Raw genomic sequence first — 23,441 nt, 5'->3', positions numbered from 1 at the left:
TATATATATATATATATATAAAACTATGTAGTATCACAGGCTATAGCTGGCAGATTCTCTGTGATATAGTTAATCTCGCTCCAGTGTTAAATCCCCAGGCCCTATGTCTTTTAGTGCAGTTGTATTGATCTTTGAATATTTTATTATAAAACTGTACGTTTGTGATTTGTATTTACTCAGGTTTTACTCAAATGAGGACTCAAGTAGGGAGTACACTTTGGGTTTATTCAAAGAGCCTCTCTGTTTGGATAGTGTGTAGCGTTGTGTCTGTGGTTTGGATTCATTTCCATAAGTTCACTCCCTTTCACTTTCAGTATTCATTTCCTCTCACATGGATGTGTGTGATGATACTGCTCGTCCCAGAAGTTTCACCGGGGTGTGAAAATCAGCGAGCGATCACAGATCCTTGATTATTGCTGTTGACTCATTTTTCTTTCAGCGCTGCCAGGCTGCAAAGTGTTTAAGACACACACAGTGGGTGAAAGTGGGTGAAATATTTGGAGAAACCTCCTGATGTCTGACTCTGTGTGTTTTATCAATTCAAATAGTTTTGGTTGTGAATTTTCATGCAGCTGCATTCCCAGAAGAATTCAACCCTGTAGTTTACCACTCCAAATGTTTCCGTGCAGAGTCTGTTAATATTTTATTGTAATGATAAGATTTAGTGGCCGCCTCATTTACTGTACATGTAAGTGTTATCAAAATACTAACCGCTCAATGACCCTGTTGTAAAAGTTAACACTGTATTCTGAATGTAAAGTTATCTAAATCTTTTATTTATTTTAAATGTTAATAGGATAAGAAAAACATGTAACAGCTACATGCCAAGCCAGAGATATCTGACAATATTTAACCAGTTTAACAGAATATTCTCTTCAGAATCATTTTACCAAGTTAACCTTTAGCCATGCCAGCATTTTGTTCTCAGAGGATTGAAGGGTTCATCACTTTATTGCACGCTGGAATGCTTCAACATCTACTGTAAGGATAGCCATCACATCTTATTCAGACATTCATGGTCCCCAGAGCATAAATCTGTGATCCTCTTCATCTAGCACCATCATGAGGTTGTCATTTTGGGGTTCAAAGAAAAACATCACAATGACTACATATATAAAAACCACCATAAGATGTTCATGTTGGCCAGGGGATAGCGTCACAACACTTAACTAATATCCAGATTTATCCTCCGGGCAAAATCTGCAGATCAAAGTCGTTGTTTATTTTCAGAAATATATCAATGTATCTACTTAAATATAGACACAAAACCGTGTACACATGTCAATGGTTCACACAGACAGGTCATGAAGATCCCCCGTTACTTCTTCTAGTTCCACTTAAAGGGTTGAACTTTTTCAAACTGAAATATCTGTTTCCGATTGATTACTGGAGGAATGATCAAGGACCGAGGAATGATGAAATTCACATCAGATCAAGAGTTTTATGATGCAGTAGGCCTGATCAATATGAGGAGATAGGCGATTGCTCTACATTGAGAAACTGACATGAAGTGCAAAAAAAACTAAAATTCAAGAGTGCCTAAACACAGATTTGACATCTATCTGCTGTTCTTTATGTTTTACAAATTACCTGCTGTGTTTGCTGATATGTTTAAATGTTCAAAATGAATCACCACTACATTGGCACCTATTAATCTGAGGGTAAGTGTTAGCTAGCTTTAGTTTCATCTGACTGCATCAGAATGATGTGAACACACCTCCCTCCATCAAGTAAACAAACTATATGCAAAGCTAAGTGATAAAGCATTGCTCGTTAACATTGTTTTTTTCTTCTTATGTAATCGGATAAATTCAAGCTTTTGTGATATGTGCTCACATCAGGATTATGATTTAATTAAGTGTACTATGGGGGGTAAAGCCTTCAGTTATCAGGCTCCTCTCCTCTGGAATCGTCTTCCAGCCGAGGTCCGGGAGGCAGACACAGTCTGTATTTTTTAGAATAGACTTAAAACTTTCCTTTTTGATAAATCTTATAGTTGGTGCTGGTGTAGACCAGTTCTTAGTTATGCTGCTATAGGCTTAGACTACCGGGGGAAGTGGCACCTTGAGCTCCTCTCTCTGTGCACATACAGTACATCATATTACTGCATGTATCTATCTGTAAATCTCAGTCACTAACCACCTACTTTCCTGAGAGCTCTTGAGCTCTCTTAGGCTCCTCAAGATCGTTGGTTGACAGACAAAGAGTAAGGTATTTTACCTGCTTTTTGTGAAGTGTCTTGAGATAACACTTGTTATGAGTTGACGCTATACAAAAATAAATTGAATTGAATTGAAAATTGAATTGAATTGAATTGAATTACGATTCATTGCATGACCCGTACTTTACTTGTGACTACATACATTCACAGTAAACGAGCTGTTATTAAGACACCAACATCACCTGCGATTTATCAGAATGACAGAATGATCATTGTTGGCTTTTTAGTGTGTTGATGTTAGCACTGACTCACAGCACCGCTGGGCTCCAGTTCACCGCCACAGGGCGGCTAGCATGCAGGACAGCTGCAGTCCTTTTTTGACTTTTCTAAAATACTGTACCAGAACATGTATTGTATGCAAAACAGCTTTACTTCTTTAAACCTTAAAAAAAGATTTACATAAAATAGACTGTTATTAAGATCCGGTCATACATCAGATGTGCAGACCTAATGATCCGGATGATGTTATTGTTTTAAACACTGCAAACTTTGACCCAGAAAATCTTCTAATCTCAATTTAAAATCTAACTTAATCAGAAAACACTGATTGTGTTTCTCTCTACTAGTTGCCACGACGACAGGGATTACCCATAACAGCAGATGTTTAACTATTTTTGCAGAAAGAGAGGGAGAGACTTCCTCGTTCTGCTCCCTCTGTGTAGATCTTTAGGGGGAGCGAGTCAGACGGGCCAGCCCAGTGGAAAACTTGACTCAATTGAACATGGACTCGTGGGCTGGAAACAAGCTCCTCCCACAAAGTTATGACTGTCCCATGCATAGGGGAGAAAACTTTTTACAAGGCAAAGCATTTGAGCAGAAAGAATATATTCCTTGCACTGTACACATAAATTATAGACACACACTCACTTTTAAAATGCTTGTTTTTCTTATCATAGACAAGCCTTTGATAGCACTAATTAGTGATGTTGAGGAAACATTCTTTGGGGTTGAACTGGATTGGTCCCATATGTGAGTCGGGTTTGGAAGCAAAAGTCTTGAACTGCTTTGCTGTAACTACACATTCTGCATCTATTTTCAAACTGTTTTTCAGCGGTTGTTTGGTACTGTTGCACTATGACAAAATATTTGGCTAGTAAAGGCTACAAAAAGCATCCCCCCCCTCCACCCCCAAGTGAAAGAGTGCCACACATTTCCCATCAAGAGAGAAAGAAGACAAACAGCAATTCATCCAACCACTGTTGCCCAATCAGGACCAGGCAGCCCACACAGCCCGGCAAGTCCCAGCATGGCAAGCAGGGTGTGAGGGGGTAGCAGAAGCCAGCTACATAACTCAAACACTGGGTCGCTATGAAACTTATCTTCCCTGTGTATATCTGTGTCAGTTAATAATGATATGTATCCTATCCAGTGGGTGTGGACTCTGGTGTGAACAAATAACTTTGCAGCCAAGGTGCTGCAAAAGATCTTGTCGTTTGTGTGCATGTTAACAAGTTGTATTTAATATCTGACATCTACACAGCTGAGAAATCACACACACACTATACCTCCGTCTACTTCTGCCTAACCTGCTGGTTAAACAGACTTTTTTTTCCATAAAAGTCGTTGTTGGGACAAGAATTATTTGCTCTGTGATTCCGTAAGGAGAGGCACACAAGCTCCTCTTTCATCACTGTGATCCCTCTGTTGCACAAAAAGCTAACAGGGAGCTCAGTGACAGTCTCAGCGTCTTACTGCACTTACTTATCTTTCCCAATCGTCTCATAATCTTTCACAACCACGTCTATGAAGGAGTTGGAGTCCAGCGCTGTGCCCTTCAGGTCAAAATCAAGCAACTGCAAAACAGAAAGAGGGGAAAAGAGATGAGATGCTTCAGCAGTTGTTTTTGTCTGGAAGACCTACATGCATTTATTATATAATCTATGGATATGGTACATTTCCATACTGTGACAGTCATATGATGATTATCCATGTCCATGTATTTACCATGTGATGTCTATTAGTTTATTTCAAATGGGGATGTATATGTAGGAAGTAAATCTATTATTGCTGCTTTACTTTGCAGCTGATCTTAACTACCTTTAATTAAAAATCAAAGGTGTGTGTGTGTGTGTGTGTGTGTGTGTGTGTGTGTGTGTGTGCGTACTGGAGGTTTACCTCATTCCATACAGGATTCACCTCACTGTCAATTGATTTTGTTTTCTTCTTCTCATCTGAAAGGGAAATTATTTATTTGTAAATCTTGTTGCACTAAAAGGTCAAGGTCAACAGTCTCAGTAGACTACTTTTGGGTATGTGAGTTCAAAATATTGGGAAGAACAAAGTCGCCAAACCAAAGAATACACCTGAAATTATTTCACCCATTTCCTATTTGCTAGGTTATTGTTGTGTAGTCCTGTGCTTCAGCCTTTACAGGGAAGCAGGAAAAGAGAGAAGCTGCCACACCTGTGGCTGATGTTGATGATGACAAAGAAAACAGCTGCAGGCGACTAGAGCTGTTTACTGTACCAGGATTGTGTCCTCTACAGGAGCAAATATCAATGTGACACAGAACTATATCTGATATCATTTTAATACAAGAGCATAATTCTAGTTTTAGCCTCTTTGAAAGATTTCTATTTTCTGTCTGTGAATCTTTCATGTCCTGGCATGATCCCTTCTCAGCTGTCTTTGCAACTTGGTAATGCTGTGACATGTTACAGGAGTCTATAATTGTGCAATACAACTTGTGCTGATTTACCTTTCTTCTATGTTGCATTTGAAAGGACTGAATCGTAAGAACTTCCAAATAATGCATATAAGTACCAAAAAGAAGACACGGAAAGCTAAACTGTACGCTTGAAATATTGCATGAGATACCAATTAAATATTCAGACAATGCATTGGTCTCCATAGAGTGACGTCATACTAGCTAAAAGTTATGAAGGCTATACAGTTATTATTAAGCTCAAGACACCCTTCCTCCACTTATATAAGACCCTTATATATAGACAGTTATATAAAAACGACTTTTGAACTGAGACTTACCTTTAAAGATGACAGAGGCTATTGGGTCCGGACTTCCAACTCTATATTTAGGCAGATTTTTTGCCGATTGTACAGCGACTCGCAACATGGCACCAGACAGGTTAAACAAAATGTTATATTATATGAAAAAAAAAAAGTTTAGGAATGTTCTATTAAAAGTTTAAAGCAACTGACTGGCATCCTCACCGCCCCATCACTGCAGCTCTCTCGGGGCAGGGCTGACTGTGTTTCCAGGTCCCGTTTGGTGAGGAAGAGGGGAAATAAAGGCGGGTCATCACGGGGCTCTAATTACCTTTGAGTCAGTCAATTACCTTAGCTGCTGCTGCCACCGTGTGAGTATGAATGTTTCTGTACATGGTTGACACTGTAATAGAAGTGTTCATTCCTTAATAGAATATTTCACACTAAAAAGACGGTACAATTATTTTAAAAAAGTGATATGCTTACAACTACCTCCAGTTGTGTCTCGTACACTTAGCCTACTGCTGTCAAAAGGGGAAAAAATGACTACACTTCTTCATGTTATGCTAAGTATTTGCGATGCCGAGCGTTGGTCAAATATTTTAGTTGTGGCTCCATCTAGTGGTCGTACCTGTTAATGACATGATATCTGACAGCCACATGCACCAATCCCAGCTTGAAAGGCAGTTTATGCATGCTACCTTATTATAACAAGTTGTCTGAAAAAAAATGAAGTCTTTCTCACATAATACATGAGTATTAATTAATATCATATAAGATGTCCTTGAGAGTGAATTATGTATCATTGGTCCCCATGGTGAAAATACAGTATGCAAAAGCATTTAGCTACTTGTAGGCTATATTAACTTGAGTACTGCAATTTTGTTGCACCCTCATACTTCTACCCCACTAAATAAATTTGGTTGTTAGGTCCTTAACTTCTATTTACACAAAATATAATCAATAAAAAATAGTATGATATATGATAGTCAGACCTTACTCATAAACAAAATAGAAAAATAACCTTGTATTTAAAGGTTAACAATCCTGAAAATAATTGAAGTTTGTTAGTTTTGAACAAGTCAGAAGTTGTTTAACTTCACAGCAGAAAAACATAAATACATTTGAGGACGACACAAGGGTTAACTCAATATTTTAGGTGGATTCAACTTTTGATAAAGTATTTTTAATTTTTGATTTCAAGTCAAAAGAAATTGAAAGACCATGTTGCCTTAACTAGATAATTTCACAGGAACTGAATTGTGATTTAAAGTTTTGTTAACTTAAAGATTTAAGTACAACTGACTTGATGTCAAATTTATTTGACTAGTAAATTGTATTTACTTCAAATAATCACAAATTTATCTCAACTTATCTTTTTAAGTTCAGTTAACTTAAAATTATAATGCATCCCGGACACTAACTTTTTTTAAGTTATGACAACTATTTTTTTTTTTTTTTACAGTGTACTACAATAGTGCTGCATAAGTGTCCTCATGAAGAAATGATTTGTTATGAGTCAGTGATGTAGTTATCTTTGACTGTTTTGTTTTACTTGTTGCAATGGGTCTTGCACACATTTAGTTATATTTGTATTGCATAATGTATCATGTTAGGTACATTTTTTGTTACGATACAGGCGGCTTGAGTGCAGAAGTTGAGTATTAGACCAAGGGACAAAGAATTGCCCAGAAGACCAGACTCCACCTGGGACATGGTGCTTAAATGAAACAGTGTGGGAGCTCTGCATGCTCAGTGAAGTGGAGAGCAGAGTGCTGAGAAAATAATTAATCTACATTAGTCGCACAAGTGTATGAAGCTATAACAACATGAAAACATACCGTGCAGCTTAATGTTTTTTTTTACTTTTTGATGGTTTTAGAATAAGCAGTAATCCTTAAAGTTTAACATAAAAGAATCATTAAAATGTAAGATGATCTTGTTCCTCTACAAGAGTTACCAATCTTAACCCTCCTGGGTCCAGACTTACTCTGCTTCTTTAAATGATTAACCTCTAGGGCCTTTCTGCTTCCCCCCAGCAGACCTGCAGCTATCCCGGTAACTCTCTCTCTCTCTCTCTCTCTCTCTCTCTCTCCCTCTCTCTCTCTCTCTCTCTCTCTCTCTCTCTCTCTCTCTCTCTCGGACATCAACAAAGGGCCTGCATGTTCAGACTCTGAGGAGAGCTTAGAGGATCTCAGATTCTCCTTTGAGCTCTTTAGGAAATATTTTGGCTCAGCTTCCGTCTGTCACTATATGGACTTAAAAAGATGAAATACAAACCATCTGGATTAAATTTCAACAGGAAATGAGTATCAGTAATCAATAAAGTTGAGGTCTTCAGAATGGATACTTTAAGAAAAATAAAAAATCCATGGATTATTTACGAGACAGAGGTACCACATGGCCGATTTTGGTGAGTTCTCTTTTAGCTTTACCTTATTTATCTGATCATGATGAATAAAAAGATCCAATACTATTCAGCTGTGAATGATCTGTACTTCATTAGAAAGAGTCTTTTCTTACTTTTCATGTGGTGTTTTCTCTGTATCTTGTCAAATGCAAAAAATACAACTTCAACTATGTTTGTATTCGTTATGCGTGTCTTGTTGTCAATGTCTCTAATTTATTTCATTAAGTTCATAGTTTGCATCTCCCTGGTTCAGATATATCTCTCCTCTCAACCCATCTCCTGTTTCCTGCTACACAAGTCTTTCAGATACTTTTACACTCCCCATCCAGCACACATAATGCACTTTTATTACTTAATTATTTTATGGTTCCATAATGTTATGGAGCACTCTTGCTTTTTGTTCTGATGGACCAGGAACAGCGCTCACAAAGCAGAGACATGTGACTTATTGTAGCAGTGAGTACAGTCTCCCTGAGCAACAGGACCACACAGGAGCTGCTGGGGGAAAGGAACCCGTTGATTGTTTAATCACTGACCCCAAACTGCAATGAGCCCCCACTCACTCATTCTGTACATCAGGGGTGCCCAACCTTCTTTGAACCAAGATCTACTTTTAAAGTTGCCAGTCTGCCGAGATCTACCAGTCCACATAGTGAGCCATAGCCTTTACCAACAGCCTACAAACGCATTTAATACTCACACAACAAACAGAAAATAATATCAGATATAATAAATGAGAGTTCTGTAAAAAATAATGCAATATGGACATACTTTTTTTAGGGTAGGCTACATTTTAATATTACGTTTGTATTTATATCACATGTGTTTTCCCCTTAATTTAGTTTACAACAAACAACTTTAATCTGTGTGGAGATGTTCACAGACTACAGCAGGCTGCTGTGAGATGATGTTGCTTTTGTTAAATTAGCTGCAGACACGGTGAGAGTGAACGGAGTAAAGTCCAACCGACCGTTTGACCGGATCACGTGTGTTCCCGCCTCGGTCCGTAAAGATCACGGATCAACTGTGTGCTGCAGCACTAAAAGTAAAAAGTAAAAAGGTTCGTGTGGTGGCTGGCGCTCCAGTGCAAGTGTGTGTGTGTGTGTGTGTGTGTGTGTGTGTGTGTGTGTGTGCGCGTGTGCGTGTGTGTGTGTGTGTGCGCGTGTGCGTTTGCGTTTGCGCTGTTTGTTGGTGTGTCTCGTCCCCCGCCATGCTCACAGTCATGACAGCAGAGAGGAGCAGAGAAAAGTAGCTGCAGCTTCATCAAATGCGCTTAATACTCGTTGCATAGTTTCTATATATGACTTTTTGGTAAAACATTTACCCCCCCGGTTTTACCTGCACGTCATTGCGCATGCCTGCACTCTCTCTTGCGCGCGCTCTCTCTCTCTCTCGCTCCCCCGCTCACTCTCTCGCTCGCTCTCTCGTGCACGCAGCAATTTCATGAATAAATGAAAAATTAAATACAAACAGGTCGGAAGTATACTTGGGCTCCCAACACAGGTATCGTTTTCTATTTTACAATTGTATTTTATATTGACAAAACATCTCGCGATCGACTGAGAATCAGTCAGCGATCTACCTGTCGATCGCGATCGACTGTTTGGGCACCCCTGCTGTACATGAAACAACTTCACAATTCAGGACCAAATGATCAATTAAGATACACCCTTGTAAATGTTTCACATCATTTTGCGTCATAAAGACTTCATTAGGAAATTAGATGTTTTGGGAGGAGCAGTGTGTTGTACCTGTCCTGCCACTTGGGCGCGCTGTTCTATTCTGCATCGATTTCAGGCACCTCAAGACGCAGTATAAACAGTCAAAAGTTGCAGAAGTGATGCTGTGAAGCCAAATATTCTTTGATAGAGCTTCGTTTTTAGTTGGCCCCCATCCTACCTCAGCTCAGGGTCTTTCCTTTATCCTAAATGTTTAATGCTTGGTCCATCTGGGCCTGCATGCACACCTAATCCACCCATATAGAGCCTGCTCATACATGCTGCAGTGTGTCAAATATTCAAATAGTGCTCTCCCGATTGAAGTCTTATATTTCCTTCCTAAAAAAATGTATATGTAAAGAAACCTTTGTTTTTTCTTTGGTGACACCAGTTGGCCAAAACTGTACCAAATAAACAAACAAACAAACAAACAGACCAATTAACTAACAAACAATAAAGCTGTTTTAAGCTGCTACATAAACCTGTGAGGATGTGTCTGTTTCATGTCCTGGCTCCGAACACTGAAGAAACCCTTACATAAAAGCAAGCTGAGCTGATGTTAGATGCAGCTCGGCAGTCAGCTCACAGTCCCCCATGATGCATGAGACTTTCAGAATCAGAATCAGAATCAGAATCGGGGTTTACTGCCAAGTACGTTTACACACACAAGGAATTTGACTTGGTGTATTGGTGCTAAACAATTAACAAGGAAATAAAGCAGAACTAGCAACAACTTAAATAATACAGTATAAGAAGATATTACAATATATAAAATAGAATTTAAAAATGTTAAATATAAAATATATAAAAAAATTAAAATAAAAAACACAAAATGTACAAAAGGTGTAATGTAGGAGCTGTGCAGTGGACTATGAGAAAAAAGCATCAAAAAGCATCCAAAAAGTAGAACCCATGTTTCTGAATAGAATCTACTGCTTCTGTGTTTTCACCTGCTTCAATTATTAACATTTGAAACCTGAAAAAAATGGGCCTTAAAAATGTATGTTGGGAAAATATCTCCCATATATGCAGTATTATTGACTATCACTGCATGATTATTTTTGATTCAGTCAGTTCTCCTTTCTTTTTCCAAAACAGTATTTGCGAGTTTCAGACAAAATAGATACTTTAGATCTGAGTAGGCTATTGTTTTGAAAAAGAAACAACATTTAGCCAGTCAGTGCTCTACCCAATAGCTCATTTAAGTTTTATCAGAGGAATTTCTGATATTGGTGCCTGTATAAGAAGAGCTGTACTAATATAGAAGTGACATTTAACTTCAGATGATCATTACCACAATCCTGTTTTGCAGTGATCCAGCCTGTGGCGTCAGCCCCGCAGAGAAGCTGTCTTCCAAGCACCTGCAGCTCTTGAGAAAAGCTTTTACCTGTAGAAACGCTGGAAGATATGAAACCCGACCAGAAATAATGAGTGGAGGGAACAGAGGAGGGGATGAAGAGCAAGGAATAAATTCAGAAAAGTTTTGTGAGGTCATAAGGTCTGTGATGGGTCCTGATACTGTGGACACATGGGTGGAAAGATTCTTTAATGAGGTAAGGAGAAACACTGGAAGGTATTTGTGAAAGTATTGTAAAAAAAACAAAAAAAAAAAAACAGTTTAATGGTTTCTGATAAAGTGTTTCAACTGCTTTGTATCCAGGTAGATATCTGCTGCAGTGGGCAGGTAAACTGGCAGCAGTTGTGTTCCTACCTGCTGCTGGAGTACACTGAAAGAGAACGCGCCTCCATCCCCCGAGCAGCTCTGCTGGACACACAGCTGCAGGTCAGACACTGCTCCCAAAACAAGGTCAGAATCCACATGTCTCAGGTTTTGCCAATGAGGATGAATGGTGGATGTTGGCTTGACAATAAACCAATGTTAAATGATAATGACAAAAGAAAGATATAAGAAAGAGAAAATGAAAATGTTCACATGAGACACCTGTTCATAAACTGTAGATGATAATAATAATTGCTTTATTTATGTAGCACCTTTAAATACAAAGTGCTGTGATACAGCAACACAACAACAGAACATAGATCAACCGAGAGGGTAAAATTGTAAAAATGGAAATAACAGGAATAAGATAGATTCAACAGGCAGGTATGGAGAGGCAGTTCAGTACAGTGAAGGAAAATAAGTTCAAAATCAACCAGGAGAGAACAAAATTAAAATTGAGGGAGAGTGGGACAACATCACATCACAGGCTGTAAACACAGAATGAAGATAAAAAGAAGGGATAAACAGGACATTGGTTAAATGAATAAAGCAACAGAGAGCTGAAGAGTTAAACGATAAAAGGAGGAGGAATTTAAAAAGACTAAGAGCAGTAAAATGAATGGATGGAAAAGCAATTTCAAGTTTGGTTTTGTATTAAACCAGCTTTATGTTTTCTGTACTACATTTTTACAGTCTGATATTGTACAGTAGACTTAAATAATTGTACTAAATAAAGATGCAAGCCGGCTAAATACTATTGTGATAATGCCAAAAGTAGCTTGAAGCATGCTTTAGACTAAGTGGATATTTCAATCTGTCTCTGCTTAGTCTTCCTATGTGCTTTCTTTCTGCAATGCTCCTTGTCTTAAAGTAACCCTTTATATCTCTAGTGACCTTTTTTAAAATAATTATTCTTAAACTCTTTCCCTTCCAGCAGGAGCCAACAGTGCGGGTGCTCGCTATTTCCCGTCCTGCTCCACTCCGCTACATTAGCGTCAGTAAGGGAGGTCAAGTCACAGTCTGGAACAGCAGCCTACACATCCTCAAAAGCATCGGGGTGAGTGACATCACAGACTAACTTTTAAAAACCACACAAGTGCCCAACACACCCACACTCTCTATTTTCAAACTTTAATTAATCCAGCTTGTCGGAGACCCAACAGAGGAAGTGGCCAACAGGAGGAGATTCAGAGGCTGGACCACTGATGCCGTCTATATGGGCAATGTCCAGAAGGTTGCCATAGCAACTGACTGCAGGGACTTGCATTTTGTCAACGTCTCAGCTGCCAGTGTTTTTGAGGATGTCCAATTATTTGGTAATATTGATTGCTTGCATTGTTTTTAACTGAACTTTAACAAAAAAAATTTAACTTTGCACCCCAAAAAATCTGATTTTAAAATAAATTCTTTGTCCATTATTCCTCAAAGGGTTTCGTAGTGTCCCGACTGCTCTCTGTTACTGGTATGATGTTCAGGTATGACACTTATTCATTGAAGATGCTAGCTGAAGTGGAATCATTTGCTTTTACTGACATTAAATCATGAATTTAATCAATGCAGCGTCCAGAGCAACCTTCTCTGCTGCTACTGGGGGATGAAAAAGGAGGTGTCCACCTTATGCGGTTCCTGAACCCGTCTGGAGGTCTTTTCAAGAGACCGTCCAGGAGAGGGAGGGGCCCGCAGAGGATCTTCTTCCCTGTAAGCTCGACCTTGACCAATTCATACACACAGCTTATAGTCTCTTGATTATCCAGAGAAATGTGTAATGCAGGTCCCAGTTGCAAAAAAAGTGTAGGATTTGTCAATTATGAAGCATTTATTGTTTCAACAGGATCTCTGTGATCACAGCGACATGGTCTCCCACCATCACATTGCCAATGTCCACCAGGAACTGATCAACAGAGTGATGTTTGAACCCAGCACTCAAATCATCATGACATCATCAGAAAGTGACAACAACTCTGTTGTCTTCATGTATGTGACACTGAAGCAGGGGCCTTATGTTTGGAAAATTAAGCAGGTATTCTGATTTCACAGGTTATTTTTTTTAATTTAATCTGATGTTGAAGATGAGTCTGATATATGTTGAGTTGTATCAAAAGTGTAACTGAGTATCATACCATATTCTTAATGGATTAATCTTAAACACATTTAAATACAAGTGTTTGTTTTTGCAGTAGAAGCATTTTGTCCTCTAAACACTCGGACCACAACACGGGTCTGGAGGGATATTTGTCATTATCTAATTTGATGTGGCTCAAGGTCATCTTGACACAGGTCATCTTGGTGGGTGACACTGACCTGTGTGTGGGGCAAAGTTTGAAAATCAGCTTTCACTCCTTTCTAAAACAGCATTTGTAGAAATCTTAATTCTACAGCAATTAAGGTTTTTATCTGGCAAATCCTATATATTATTCCAGCGTCAGGTTGTGTACACCATAGGGAGTAAATGAGGCTAAACTAGTAGTTTGAATACGATTTGCATTTGCTTGTTTTTAGTACAACTACATTCATTTTTGCGGTATCATTCAAGCAGCACTTTTTGTGGATAACTGTGGAAACTTCTTTCAGTGTGAAGCAATTAGTAACTTCTTTTCAAAGGTTCCTCAGCACTAGATTTATCCTCACCAGTTTTATCAAACGGAACAATTATAACAAGTAAGTCAAGTCAACTTTCTGTAATGATGACATCACCAAGCATGCAGAGGATGACATTGCCATGTGTGTGGAGAAGTGGTAGTAAGACTGTTGCAAAAAACATTATTAAAGTGGGTGGTGAGGCTTCCTGTTATTCACAAGGGCTTTTTAATGAAGGAGTACACATATTTACTGTCTGGAAGTTTTTTAACAATGAACCCACCCTTAAGAAATCCCCATGTGGGACTTTGTTTGTATTAAGCACCAGTTCTTGTACGACTCTGCCTACACAAAGCACAACATTCGATGCACCAACTTTTTCTTTTGTGTCTGCTTTCAGGGAGCTAAATGTTTCGACTACAATGAATCACTGCAGCTGATGGTGACAGGAGGATGCGACCGAGCAGTCAGACTGTGGACACGGTTTGTGACCTCGAGTCCTGTGGCGACGCTGCGAGGTCACAGAGCCACTGTACTGGATGTTGCCATCTATGAACCTGTTGAGCAGATTTTCAGCTACTCCAGAGACGCTGTGAGTCAAACGAGAAAAAAACAAGTGTAAATACTGCATCATGAAACAAAGCAATCAAATGAAACAAAACAAAAGGCACCAGAAAGCAAGAATAGTGAATATCGGGACAACGTAAGATAAACTTTATTAATCCTGCGAGGGGAAATTCAATTTTACATTCTGTTGTTGATGCACACATAGGGTGAAACACACACATGCACAAACAGGATCCTATGGACATGCACTAATGGAGAGATGTCAGAGTGAGGGAGCTGCCCACAGTGAGAGGCTGCTTCCAGAGCAGTGCTCAGGAAGTGACTGGCACCTCTCCAGCTACCAGACCAATTTCCAGACTTGGTCTGCACCAGGACTTCAACCAGTGACCCTCCAGTTCCCAACCCAAGTCCCTACAGACTGAGCTACTGTCGCGCTAAAACAGATACCACGTTAGTCACAGGAATCAAACCCCCAACCATCAGATTAACTGAGCAGTGGTTTAACCTACAGAGGATATTTTAAAGATTTAAGGAATGGATTGGATCCATAAAAATAATAAAATGTTTAAAAGTTAAGATTCATATTAAAAAAGGGTGTCAGTTAGTTAAAGGAAACTTTAAATATACACCTTTTCAATGGCTAAAAAAATCTCTTATAACTTGGGTAGAGGGCCTAAAACTTCTGATTCAGAGTTATATAAAAGGCTGAGCTGCAGTTTGTTACCAGCAGAGGATCTTGTAGGCTGTAATGGACTATAAAAAGAACAAAAAGCTAATTGCAAGGTCAGTCCCAAACCATCGAACCAGCCTCCTAAACTAGTAAAGGAAACTGTATAGCTGTAGCTGAAACTGAAACGTTCACTTTCTTGTAATAGTTAGACGCCTGGAAGTAGAGTTGTGAAATAACTGTATTGAATGGATTGTTTTGTAAAACCAGTGAAGAAAAGGGATTTTCCTTTGCAATATCTACAAATGAAAGTACGATGTTATGTTCACCTTCTGAACCTGCTTTCGGCCACTTCTTTTTAAATTATATAAAAGTAGATTTTACATTAAAAATAATTGAAGAGAATGAGTTGATGTTTGTTTCCTTTTTCAGGAGTTGAGGGTTTGGGACATTTTCAGCCATCAGTGTCTGAAAACTGTCCGCCTGCAGCTCCCCTGTCTGCAGCCAGGTCAAATCCCAGAACACGGCAACTTCCCCTTCCTCTTTCCACGCCCTTCTCTTCCTCAGCAGCAGACACATTTAATCGTTGCTTGCAAAGATTACCTCTCACTGCTCCGTCTGTCTGACACCAGAAGAGGAGGAGACAAGCGGTTAAAGGATGAAGGACGGGAAACTGAAAGTGGTCCCGCCCTCTCCTGCGCTGTGTACAACTCCTCTCTGAGACAGGTGGTGAGTGGACATGTCGACTCGTCTGTTTGTGTGTGGGACGTGGAGACAGGGAGGAGGGGGCTGCACATTTCTAACGCTCATGGAGAAGAAGAACTCACCTGTATGACACTTGACTCCTCCCACAGAAGGCTCATCACAGGGGCCCGCAATGGCACGATAAAGGTTTAACACAACATCTTTGTACAAAAATACTGTGAATTCTATGAATCAAATATAAGTGAACATTATCATGAAGTTAAAGAAAACTTTTGTTAACAAGTAGACTCTCTTGTGGGCAGGTGTGGAACTTATTGAATGGCCTTAACTTGCACAAGCTGGAGCCTGTCACTGACTCTGAAGTCACTGGACTGACCTGTCTCCATGGCAACCAGCTGCTGGCTGTGGGGTGGAGCCAGCGGATCGCTCAGTACAGTATTTCAGCCGCCAAGGTAAAGTAAGAGGTGATTGAAAATGGTAAGCTAGAGCAGTTTCATAAAAAATGGCAAAAAAAAAAAATTATATATTAATCAAATGTTTATACCTGTAACTTTACCAACCAGTGGTATCACAGTCTTTGAGTCCACCTGTGTATCACTGCAAAACAGAGTTTAATCTCCTGTAGGTTGGAAAAAAGAATCTGAAGTGGAAAAAGCCTCACTTTTACATCTAAGTCATAATGCAACCAGGTTTTGGAGCAACATCAACGCTTCCCTATATATTTACCATTATACCAAAATTCTTTATGACTTTTCCGTAATAGATATGTTGAATGATTTTTCTCCTTTAAGATCATTTTTGACTTCATTTCCTTAAAGCTCCTCTGAGGAACTTTTTTTTGTTTATGTCGCTTTTGTGCTGCTCATGTTCATGTAGTGTTTAAAGTCCCGGTCAGAAGTTTTTAACTGGTTATCAAACAGAATGAAATTAATAGAGACACTTTTTGACCCACAAAAGAAAACAAGAACACCCTCAACAAGACTAAGAATCAATATAATCATTTTAAAGGCATGTAACATGTTACCACTCCTGGAGTAGGTGTCAGGGGAGATGATCTATAGCCTAAGAACCAGGACACTTTTTCCACCACAATTATTAAACATTAGTGATTGACTGCAAAAAGACAGTGACAAGAGATTTTTTTTATCAGAAAACATCAACCTACACATGTACAGGACAAGGTCAGCAAAAAGTAAAAGAAGTACCGCTTCGTCCACATGGGGCGCCAAAATGGACACAAAGGGAGCTTTAACTAAAAACTCTAATCTTGCTTTCCTTAAATGTCAATTAGATAACTCATCCAGAATGTTTCCTGGGAACATTTAGAAAAAGTATGATAAGGCAGTGGGCAGATACCTGTGAACATTAGAGGTTTCAGGCATTAAAAAAAAGCTAGAATGTGGGAGATGTTTGCTTTTGTTGGTCATAAAAATAAATCATTAATTTCAGTCTGTTTCATAAAAAGCTAAATTTCCCTTACATGGGCTTTAATATTTTGAACTCGCTTGTTAATATCGATGCTGGCTAGCACTGTTCTTCTTTGCAACTGCATGAAACCAAAAGCATCTTTATTAAAACATTCCTCTACAGTGCAACCAGTAATCAAGCCTCTACCTCTACATGGTACTTAACTTTTTCTAATGACTTTATCATTCTTTTCTGTAATTTAGACTTTAAACACTCAGGTTAAAAAAAAAAAAAGAAAGAAGTTTTTCATAATTGGTTTTTAAATTTCACCCTTTTTTGAACTATTGGATATCCCAGTTTTCCAAGAACATAAAAGATACCCTGTGAAGAAAAAAAAAAAGTCTTGTAGGACTTTTAGTAGTAGCTATTCCCTTAAGAGCATCATCTTCTTAAACAGAAAACCACTGCAAATAAATATCTCACAAAAAGCTTGTTATTGACAGGTGAAGTGTCGCACACACATTCACTAATGACCCAATGTCTTAAATATATAAAGACACACACATCAGCAGACTTATTCTTCACACTATGCTCCACAAGTTATTCCCCAGATGCTGAATGTTGCATGATGAGTCCCAAACAAACAGCTGTCCCCATAGTGACTAATCTCGTCGAGGCTTAAAATGCAGTTTTTCACAAGAATGCAGACAACAGAGGAAGACTTTAGCCTCAGAAAATATCTCAAGCAAAAAAAAAAAAAAAAAAGGATGTGACCTTGTGTGTAGTTTTAAAAAAAAATACAAGTAGAAAAATGTCTGGAACTTTTCAGAGCATAAAAAAAAAAGATTGATTATACGTCCACCTCCACATTTATACACAGTGACCCTAAGGTCTAAAGAAATAAAGATAAAGTATTGCCATTGCCAGAATAAACACTAGTATGAGCCTTAGTCGTACAAATATTCACACGTCAAATTCTTGTGTTACATCTCCCCTCTCAGCCTTTAAAACACTGTCTGCTCTGCGGTCACATTCATCCCTGGAAGGCTACAGTCGTAACATTCAGTGTTCATGCTTCTCCAGCACATTTTCAATCCTGTGTCTCCACGCTCATGTTTCTCATTTTGAAGCCCCCTCCCCTCCCCCTCTTGTGAGCAGAGCCAGGCTTCTGAGAACACATTCAAAGGCGATAGAAGAGTAAAATATACACTATAAGCCAATGATTTAAAATCACATTAACACACAAATCTGGTGAGATGAAAGCAGCCTATGCCATGCAAGAAATCTGCACAAGTTTCTGTGACGTCTTTATAAAGATCTAACCACAACACTGTAGCCCGGAGGTATAAACAAAATCCGTCAAGAGTGGGAAATAGGGTTGCTCTCTACAAGACAACACTAACAGTTACATGTCCTTTCAGGCAATTTGTAAACCGTCACAAGATCGGAATTCATGTGCGAAGAGTTTCACAATTTCAGGATCAAAGAGGAGCCTAAAAACATCACACTTCTTGATTTTTTTAAACAGATCCTTTTACACAAAAATGCTGGACTGCAGATTTTCAATGTGGATGCTTTTTTTTTTACTAGTTTCATAATCAATAGCACATGTATATTTACACCTGTATGCCATACATGTAGGATTTGTATGTAAAAGCAGATCTGTCCTGGAAGTGCAGCAGCGTTCACAAGTCAGACATCCTGGCTGTTTGTCAGTGCTCTGCTCTCGGGGTCATTGCCACGGCAAGCCATGACGGAGAGGTCATCATCTGGAGGCTGGAGACACAAGGAGCGGTGCTTCATCTACGGAGGCCGACACAGAGAAGGTGAGAAAACATAGTAATGTGCATTTTTAAACACATTCTAACTTCATCTATCAACTTTTCAGTAAAATACACTACTTAAAACTTTTTTTTGTTCACAATACAAAATATTTTTTTATAGAGTAAAACTGATGATATACATACACACATTACAATGCATTGCAATAATAGCATTGTTTCCTAACCTTTTATTTTTCTGTTTTTTTTTCCAAAATAAAATTTCCCTTCCTTTAAAAAGCCTCAGTCAGCTGATGTGTGTTCTTGTAAAACAGCAAAGTTTAGGAAACAGGTCAATAAATTGATACAGCCATAAAGCAGGATGTTCTCTCCTGTTCAAGTTAATTTTTTCAAACTATTCAGATTTAATTTCAAATGGATAATCAAATTTAATTTACGATACAGCACTTGCAGAAATTGTCGGCTCAGAGTCCAGGTCGCAGCAAGGCAGGACCATACATCTAACTCCTCTATAAATAATCACTGTCACAAATAAGGAGAAAAACCCAAATCACAAAAAGATATATTTTAACAAAAGGCAAAAGTAAAAAAACAAAAACAAAGGCTTGCTCTTTTAGTTTGAACAAATCCATCAAAAATCAAAAAGGAGAAAAAAAAGAGCCATGAGGAAACTTCAAAACAGGAACACGGGAAAGTGTCACAATGAACTGACAACAAGAGGGAAGGTTACACTGACACTACATAGACATGGGGGGGGGGGGGGGTAATCAGAAAGGAGGGAAACCAGACAAAGGGAGGACTTAAGACAAAATACACTGGGTACAAGAACTACAAAATAAAAACTACAAAATAAAACAGTAGGACTTTACTGTAACATGTAATGGATTATTTGTCTTATTGGACATCATTTTTCTGCATTTGAAGTGCTTTCACTTTTGTTACTTTGATGAATGCAATTAAAAATGCAGTTCTTTTTTTTAGAGTCCCTCTGCACCTTTAAGAAAAAGCTAAAGACTCAGCTCTTTCATGAATACCTACTAACTTAATGATGATGGTCTCCATATTATTGATGATGATGATGATGGTAATGACGATGGTTTTTGTTGGATAACGACGACTTATAAGATGATTTCTATACTGATTAGAGCTCTCAAGAACTGCCATCAATGTTGTGCTTTGCCTCTGGTCACTTCCTGTCAGCACCTGTGTGTCCAATCAGACTCAAAGCTGATCGTTTGCTCTTACTGACATTGTTCCATTCTTTCTAGATCCTTGCTTGTGTTGTACTTACTCTCTGATGTATTTCGCTTTGGATAAAAGCGTCTGCTAAGTGAATTGTTGAATTGTATTGAAGTATAACTACGAAATGGGTGACATCATGCAAAATAGAAAACCAACACAATGAATACAAAGTTATCATTAGTGTTAAATAAACTAATAGTAAAACATCCCTAAAAATGGAAACCTCGTAAGCTAACATAACATTTTCCTCTTATGGTTTGCATGTAGAGCGCTGCCCCCTGTGGACTGCCTCCTGTTCCTGCAGCATCGGGCCAGCAGGAGAACGATGAGAAACAGAGGTGTGCTGGTGTCGTCACAGGTCGGCTGTCTCTGCTTTTGGAGCGTAACCGGACAGACGCACACTTACGGTGAGAGGGATGCAGGCACAATAAATAATGTAAATCTTGCTGTACAAGAGGAGTCAAAACACCAAACTGCACGAATGTTTGACAAGCAGCTGTCAGCTTTAGTGATCCACCCCTTTAAGATGGATTTACATTCAGCCTCGGCAGTGACAGTCAGGCTGAACTGTTGACTTGGCCTCGAGCCGCAACCATTCCTGGCAGCCCACAACTATGTCTCTTTCCAGATCCCATCTGTGTTTAGTGGTGAGGGATTCATGCCTTATGACTGCTGCATATGTGTACGAGCATGTATGTGTGTACAAGAGAGCCAGTGTGTTTGTGTGTGTGTATGCATAGGTCTGTATGCAGCATGTTTTTTAAAAAAAATTCCAGAGAGGAATTTGAGAGCGTGTTATAAACAGATGATCTGTGACATAACACGGAAGGCAAAAAAAGTGTCTCAAAGGAACATTTGTCATTTCAGTAAAAACACTATACTCTTGAAATTTGCACAAATTCTTGCTGTGTTAAAACACAAAAATGTGAATCATACAAGACTTTACTTGATCTCTACTTTGCATTCAGAGAAGTAAAAGTATCAAGTTTGGGAACTCAACAAAGGGAGAGGACAAAGATGCAACTGATGAAATATATTTAATAAACAAGACAGGTTTACAGGTATCATTAATCAAATGTCTAACACTAAAGCTGATTGGAACAAGAGCTAACAAAATGAAACAGTAAATCCCTAAAAAAACAAACTCAGAACTGTGACAAAAAAAACATAATTTTCTTTTTATCTTTCCAGGTGTGTTCTGTGCTCTGGAGCAGCCAGTTGAGCGTGTGCTCTGCCTGACCTCAGATCAGCCTAAAAATAAAATCCTGGTCTGTGGAGACACCACAGGTCTGCTCCAGATCTGGGACATCTCTAACTATGGGTTAGAGATTGAAAACCAGGTAATACACATGTTTATCATACTATATTATAACCACAGATTAATTATTAATGTATTATTTAAACTTGTTTATGTCTTTGTCTCAAATTAGTGTTGCTACTTAAACATGGTCTTCTTTTCCAGGAGGTCTGTGAGTGTCCTCCTCTGCTGCAGTGTTGGAGAGCTCACAGAGGAGCAGTAGTAAGTGTGGAGGTCCTCGATGTTGCTGACAGGTTGTTCATTCTCTCTGCTTCGGTTGACGGAGCTGCTGGACTGTGGACTGTGGACGGGGATCAAGTGGGTTCATTTGGGCAGGAGGTGATGTGGAACATTTTTCAACCAGCTACTTACAAGAGGTGAGCATGTTGAACTGTCGATTTATAGGAATAGAGAGGACACTGAGAACGAGGAAATCTGAACAAGATCCAATGATGGCTAGTTTTTACTGGTTTGAAATTTGAGATTTGCCCACTTAGGGTTAGCACATGGACTCTCTGCGTCACTCGATGTCGTACTAAATCTTCCACAATCGGTGCATTAAAGGCCATAAATGTTAAAACAGACACAAATTATGCTGCCTGTGAAGCATATTAGATTTTAAAGTCCAAATGTGAAGGATGATGAGTGTAAACATCTTAAGATGATTTCATTCATTTCTGCCAACAAATAGTACAGCGTCTACGGGACACGTCCAAACAGGTTATTTTGTCTGTGTTGATCCCTGAGTGTTTTTTGCCAAATTTAATATAGAGGAATACGTCATGGATGAGTGCGTCCTCTAAAACAAACTTCCCTCAATGTTTCCACAGACATTCGAGTCTTCAATAGAAGCTTCAGTTTGTTGAAAGGTCATAAACTCTCTGGCATGGTTAGGCTCTTTCTCTGTGTGCTTCACTGAGTTTATGTCACATGCTGGGTAACATGCAGCACTGAGGAGAGAATGTGAAGGAGGGTGAAAAACGGGCAGTGAAGTGAAAGACAGTCAGCACATGCTTCAATGCATGTATACATGTCTGCAAATGTGAAGCTCATAGAGGAGAAACTTATACACATTGTTGTGATTTAACTTCATGTACCTGATAGCTTCCTGTGGTACCTTAACAAACATGCACCACAGGAAAGATGGTATTTATATTAGAATCAGTGTTTATGATGGTTTGGTGTGTGTTTAAGGAAAGGTACCAAAGTTTTGTTTGTCACTGCCACTGTGGGCTCTAATTGGTGAACAACAACCTGCAGACAGGGGCGTGTCCAGATGGGTGGTCAGGGGTGGCATGGGCCCCCCTTGAAATCTGATTGGCCACTCAAGGTGCCATCCCAAAATCAAAATTTATATGATTGGCTATTTGCCTAATCAGAGGCGGGACTTAAGTGAAAATCAACTATTCAGGCTGTTTTCAACTTTTAGCTGTTGATAAATACTTTTCTCTTGCCATAAAAATTTTGAGGCAAAGACTTGTGCACGCTGTCTAACTTGCAATGAACTTACTTGCCAATAAATGTATTTTGTAAGTTATAAAACGTACAAGAGTTTACGTACAATTTTATTTAAGTAACTGAAGTAGCCTAATTGTGACTTTGCCCATCTTTGTTTTGGAGTCCCTTTAGAATCAAGCTAAGAGGATTTATATGTTGTCAAATTGTGTGTCTTACAAGTGCACATCAGTAGTGGGGATAGAAAGGGGGAAAAAAAGTTCAATTAATTTGCGTGCGTGTGCCCACATAGTGGCATGACATTGTGGGCATTGTGGCATGATGCCACCCCTGCATAAGTCAGTGCCCCAGGTAAGCCACCCCAATTAAAAATGTCTGGACATGACCCTGCCCACGGAGTATTCTCCCCTGTAGTTCTCCAGTAATTACTGCACAATTATTTTTGTCGGCCAAACATGTTGTTGATGCAGAATTAAATATCTCAACTGTTGAGTTGATTGGCCATTAAATTCAGTACAATAAATCCTGCCATCTTTAACTCTTGATCCCTTTTAGGTTAAATATTCTGCAACATAGGTTTCTTTGTATTATAAATGGCACTTCATTATGACTATGAATCCCAGGTTGGGTGGCTCATGTAACTGCAATTTCATCGTTATCCCGATATGAGCAAACACGTTGAATTTATGACAATAACAATGAAAAATATTTGATATAAACAAGCAATG

The 23,441-nt window shown here is 38.9% G+C and overlaps 2 protein-coding genes across 8 annotated transcripts in view; one reads left to right on the top strand and one right to left on the bottom strand.

Moving 5' to 3' along the window:
• Positions 1 to 5,435, bottom strand: part of myof (myoferlin) — a 39,017-nt gene extending 33,582 nt beyond the window's left edge. For 4 of the 7 annotated variants that reach the window (XM_065949308.1, XM_065949309.1, XM_065949311.1 and 1 more), the window contains exons 1-3: positions 5,207 to 5,434; positions 4,337 to 4,392; positions 3,923 to 4,014 (exon numbers count right to left, since the gene is read on the bottom strand). In XM_065949308.1, the coding sequence (XP_065805380.1) occupies positions 3,923 to 4,014; positions 4,337 to 4,392; positions 5,207 to 5,294 (236 nt within the window). In that variant the 5' untranslated portion in view covers positions 5,295 to 5,434. Of the gene's footprint in view, positions 1 to 3,922; positions 4,015 to 4,336; positions 4,393 to 5,206 lie in introns of all 7 variants that reach the window. The other 3 variants (XM_065949310.1, XM_065949312.1, XM_065949314.1) reach the window with 2 other exon arrangements.
• Positions 5,436 to 7,339: 1,904 nt separating this feature from the next.
• Positions 7,340 to 21,639, top strand: LOC109994726 (cilia- and flagella-associated protein 337). The gene is made up of 15 exons (XM_020648179.3): positions 7,340 to 7,580; positions 10,608 to 10,848; positions 10,956 to 11,102; positions 11,950 to 12,072; positions 12,160 to 12,331; positions 12,444 to 12,490; positions 12,576 to 12,713; positions 12,847 to 13,035; positions 13,993 to 14,184; positions 15,259 to 15,717; positions 15,834 to 15,983; positions 18,580 to 18,764; positions 20,229 to 20,368; positions 21,153 to 21,301; positions 21,424 to 21,639. The coding sequence occupies exons 1-15, from the start codon at positions 7,510 to 7,512 to the stop codon at positions 21,637 to 21,639; spliced, it is 2,619 nt and encodes an 872-aa protein (XP_020503835.2). The 5' UTR covers positions 7,340 to 7,509.
• Positions 21,640 to 23,441: the final 1,802 nt, after the last annotated feature.

This window comes from Labrus bergylta, chromosome 21 (assembly GCF_963930695.1).
Source record: "Labrus bergylta chromosome 21, fLabBer1.1, whole genome shotgun sequence".
In the NCBI taxonomy this organism is placed as follows: domain Eukaryota; kingdom Metazoa; phylum Chordata; class Actinopteri; order Labriformes; family Labridae; genus Labrus; species Labrus bergylta.
The sequence above is the reverse complement of the archived record's forward strand: the minus strand, read 5'-3'. Positions and strand labels throughout refer to the sequence as shown.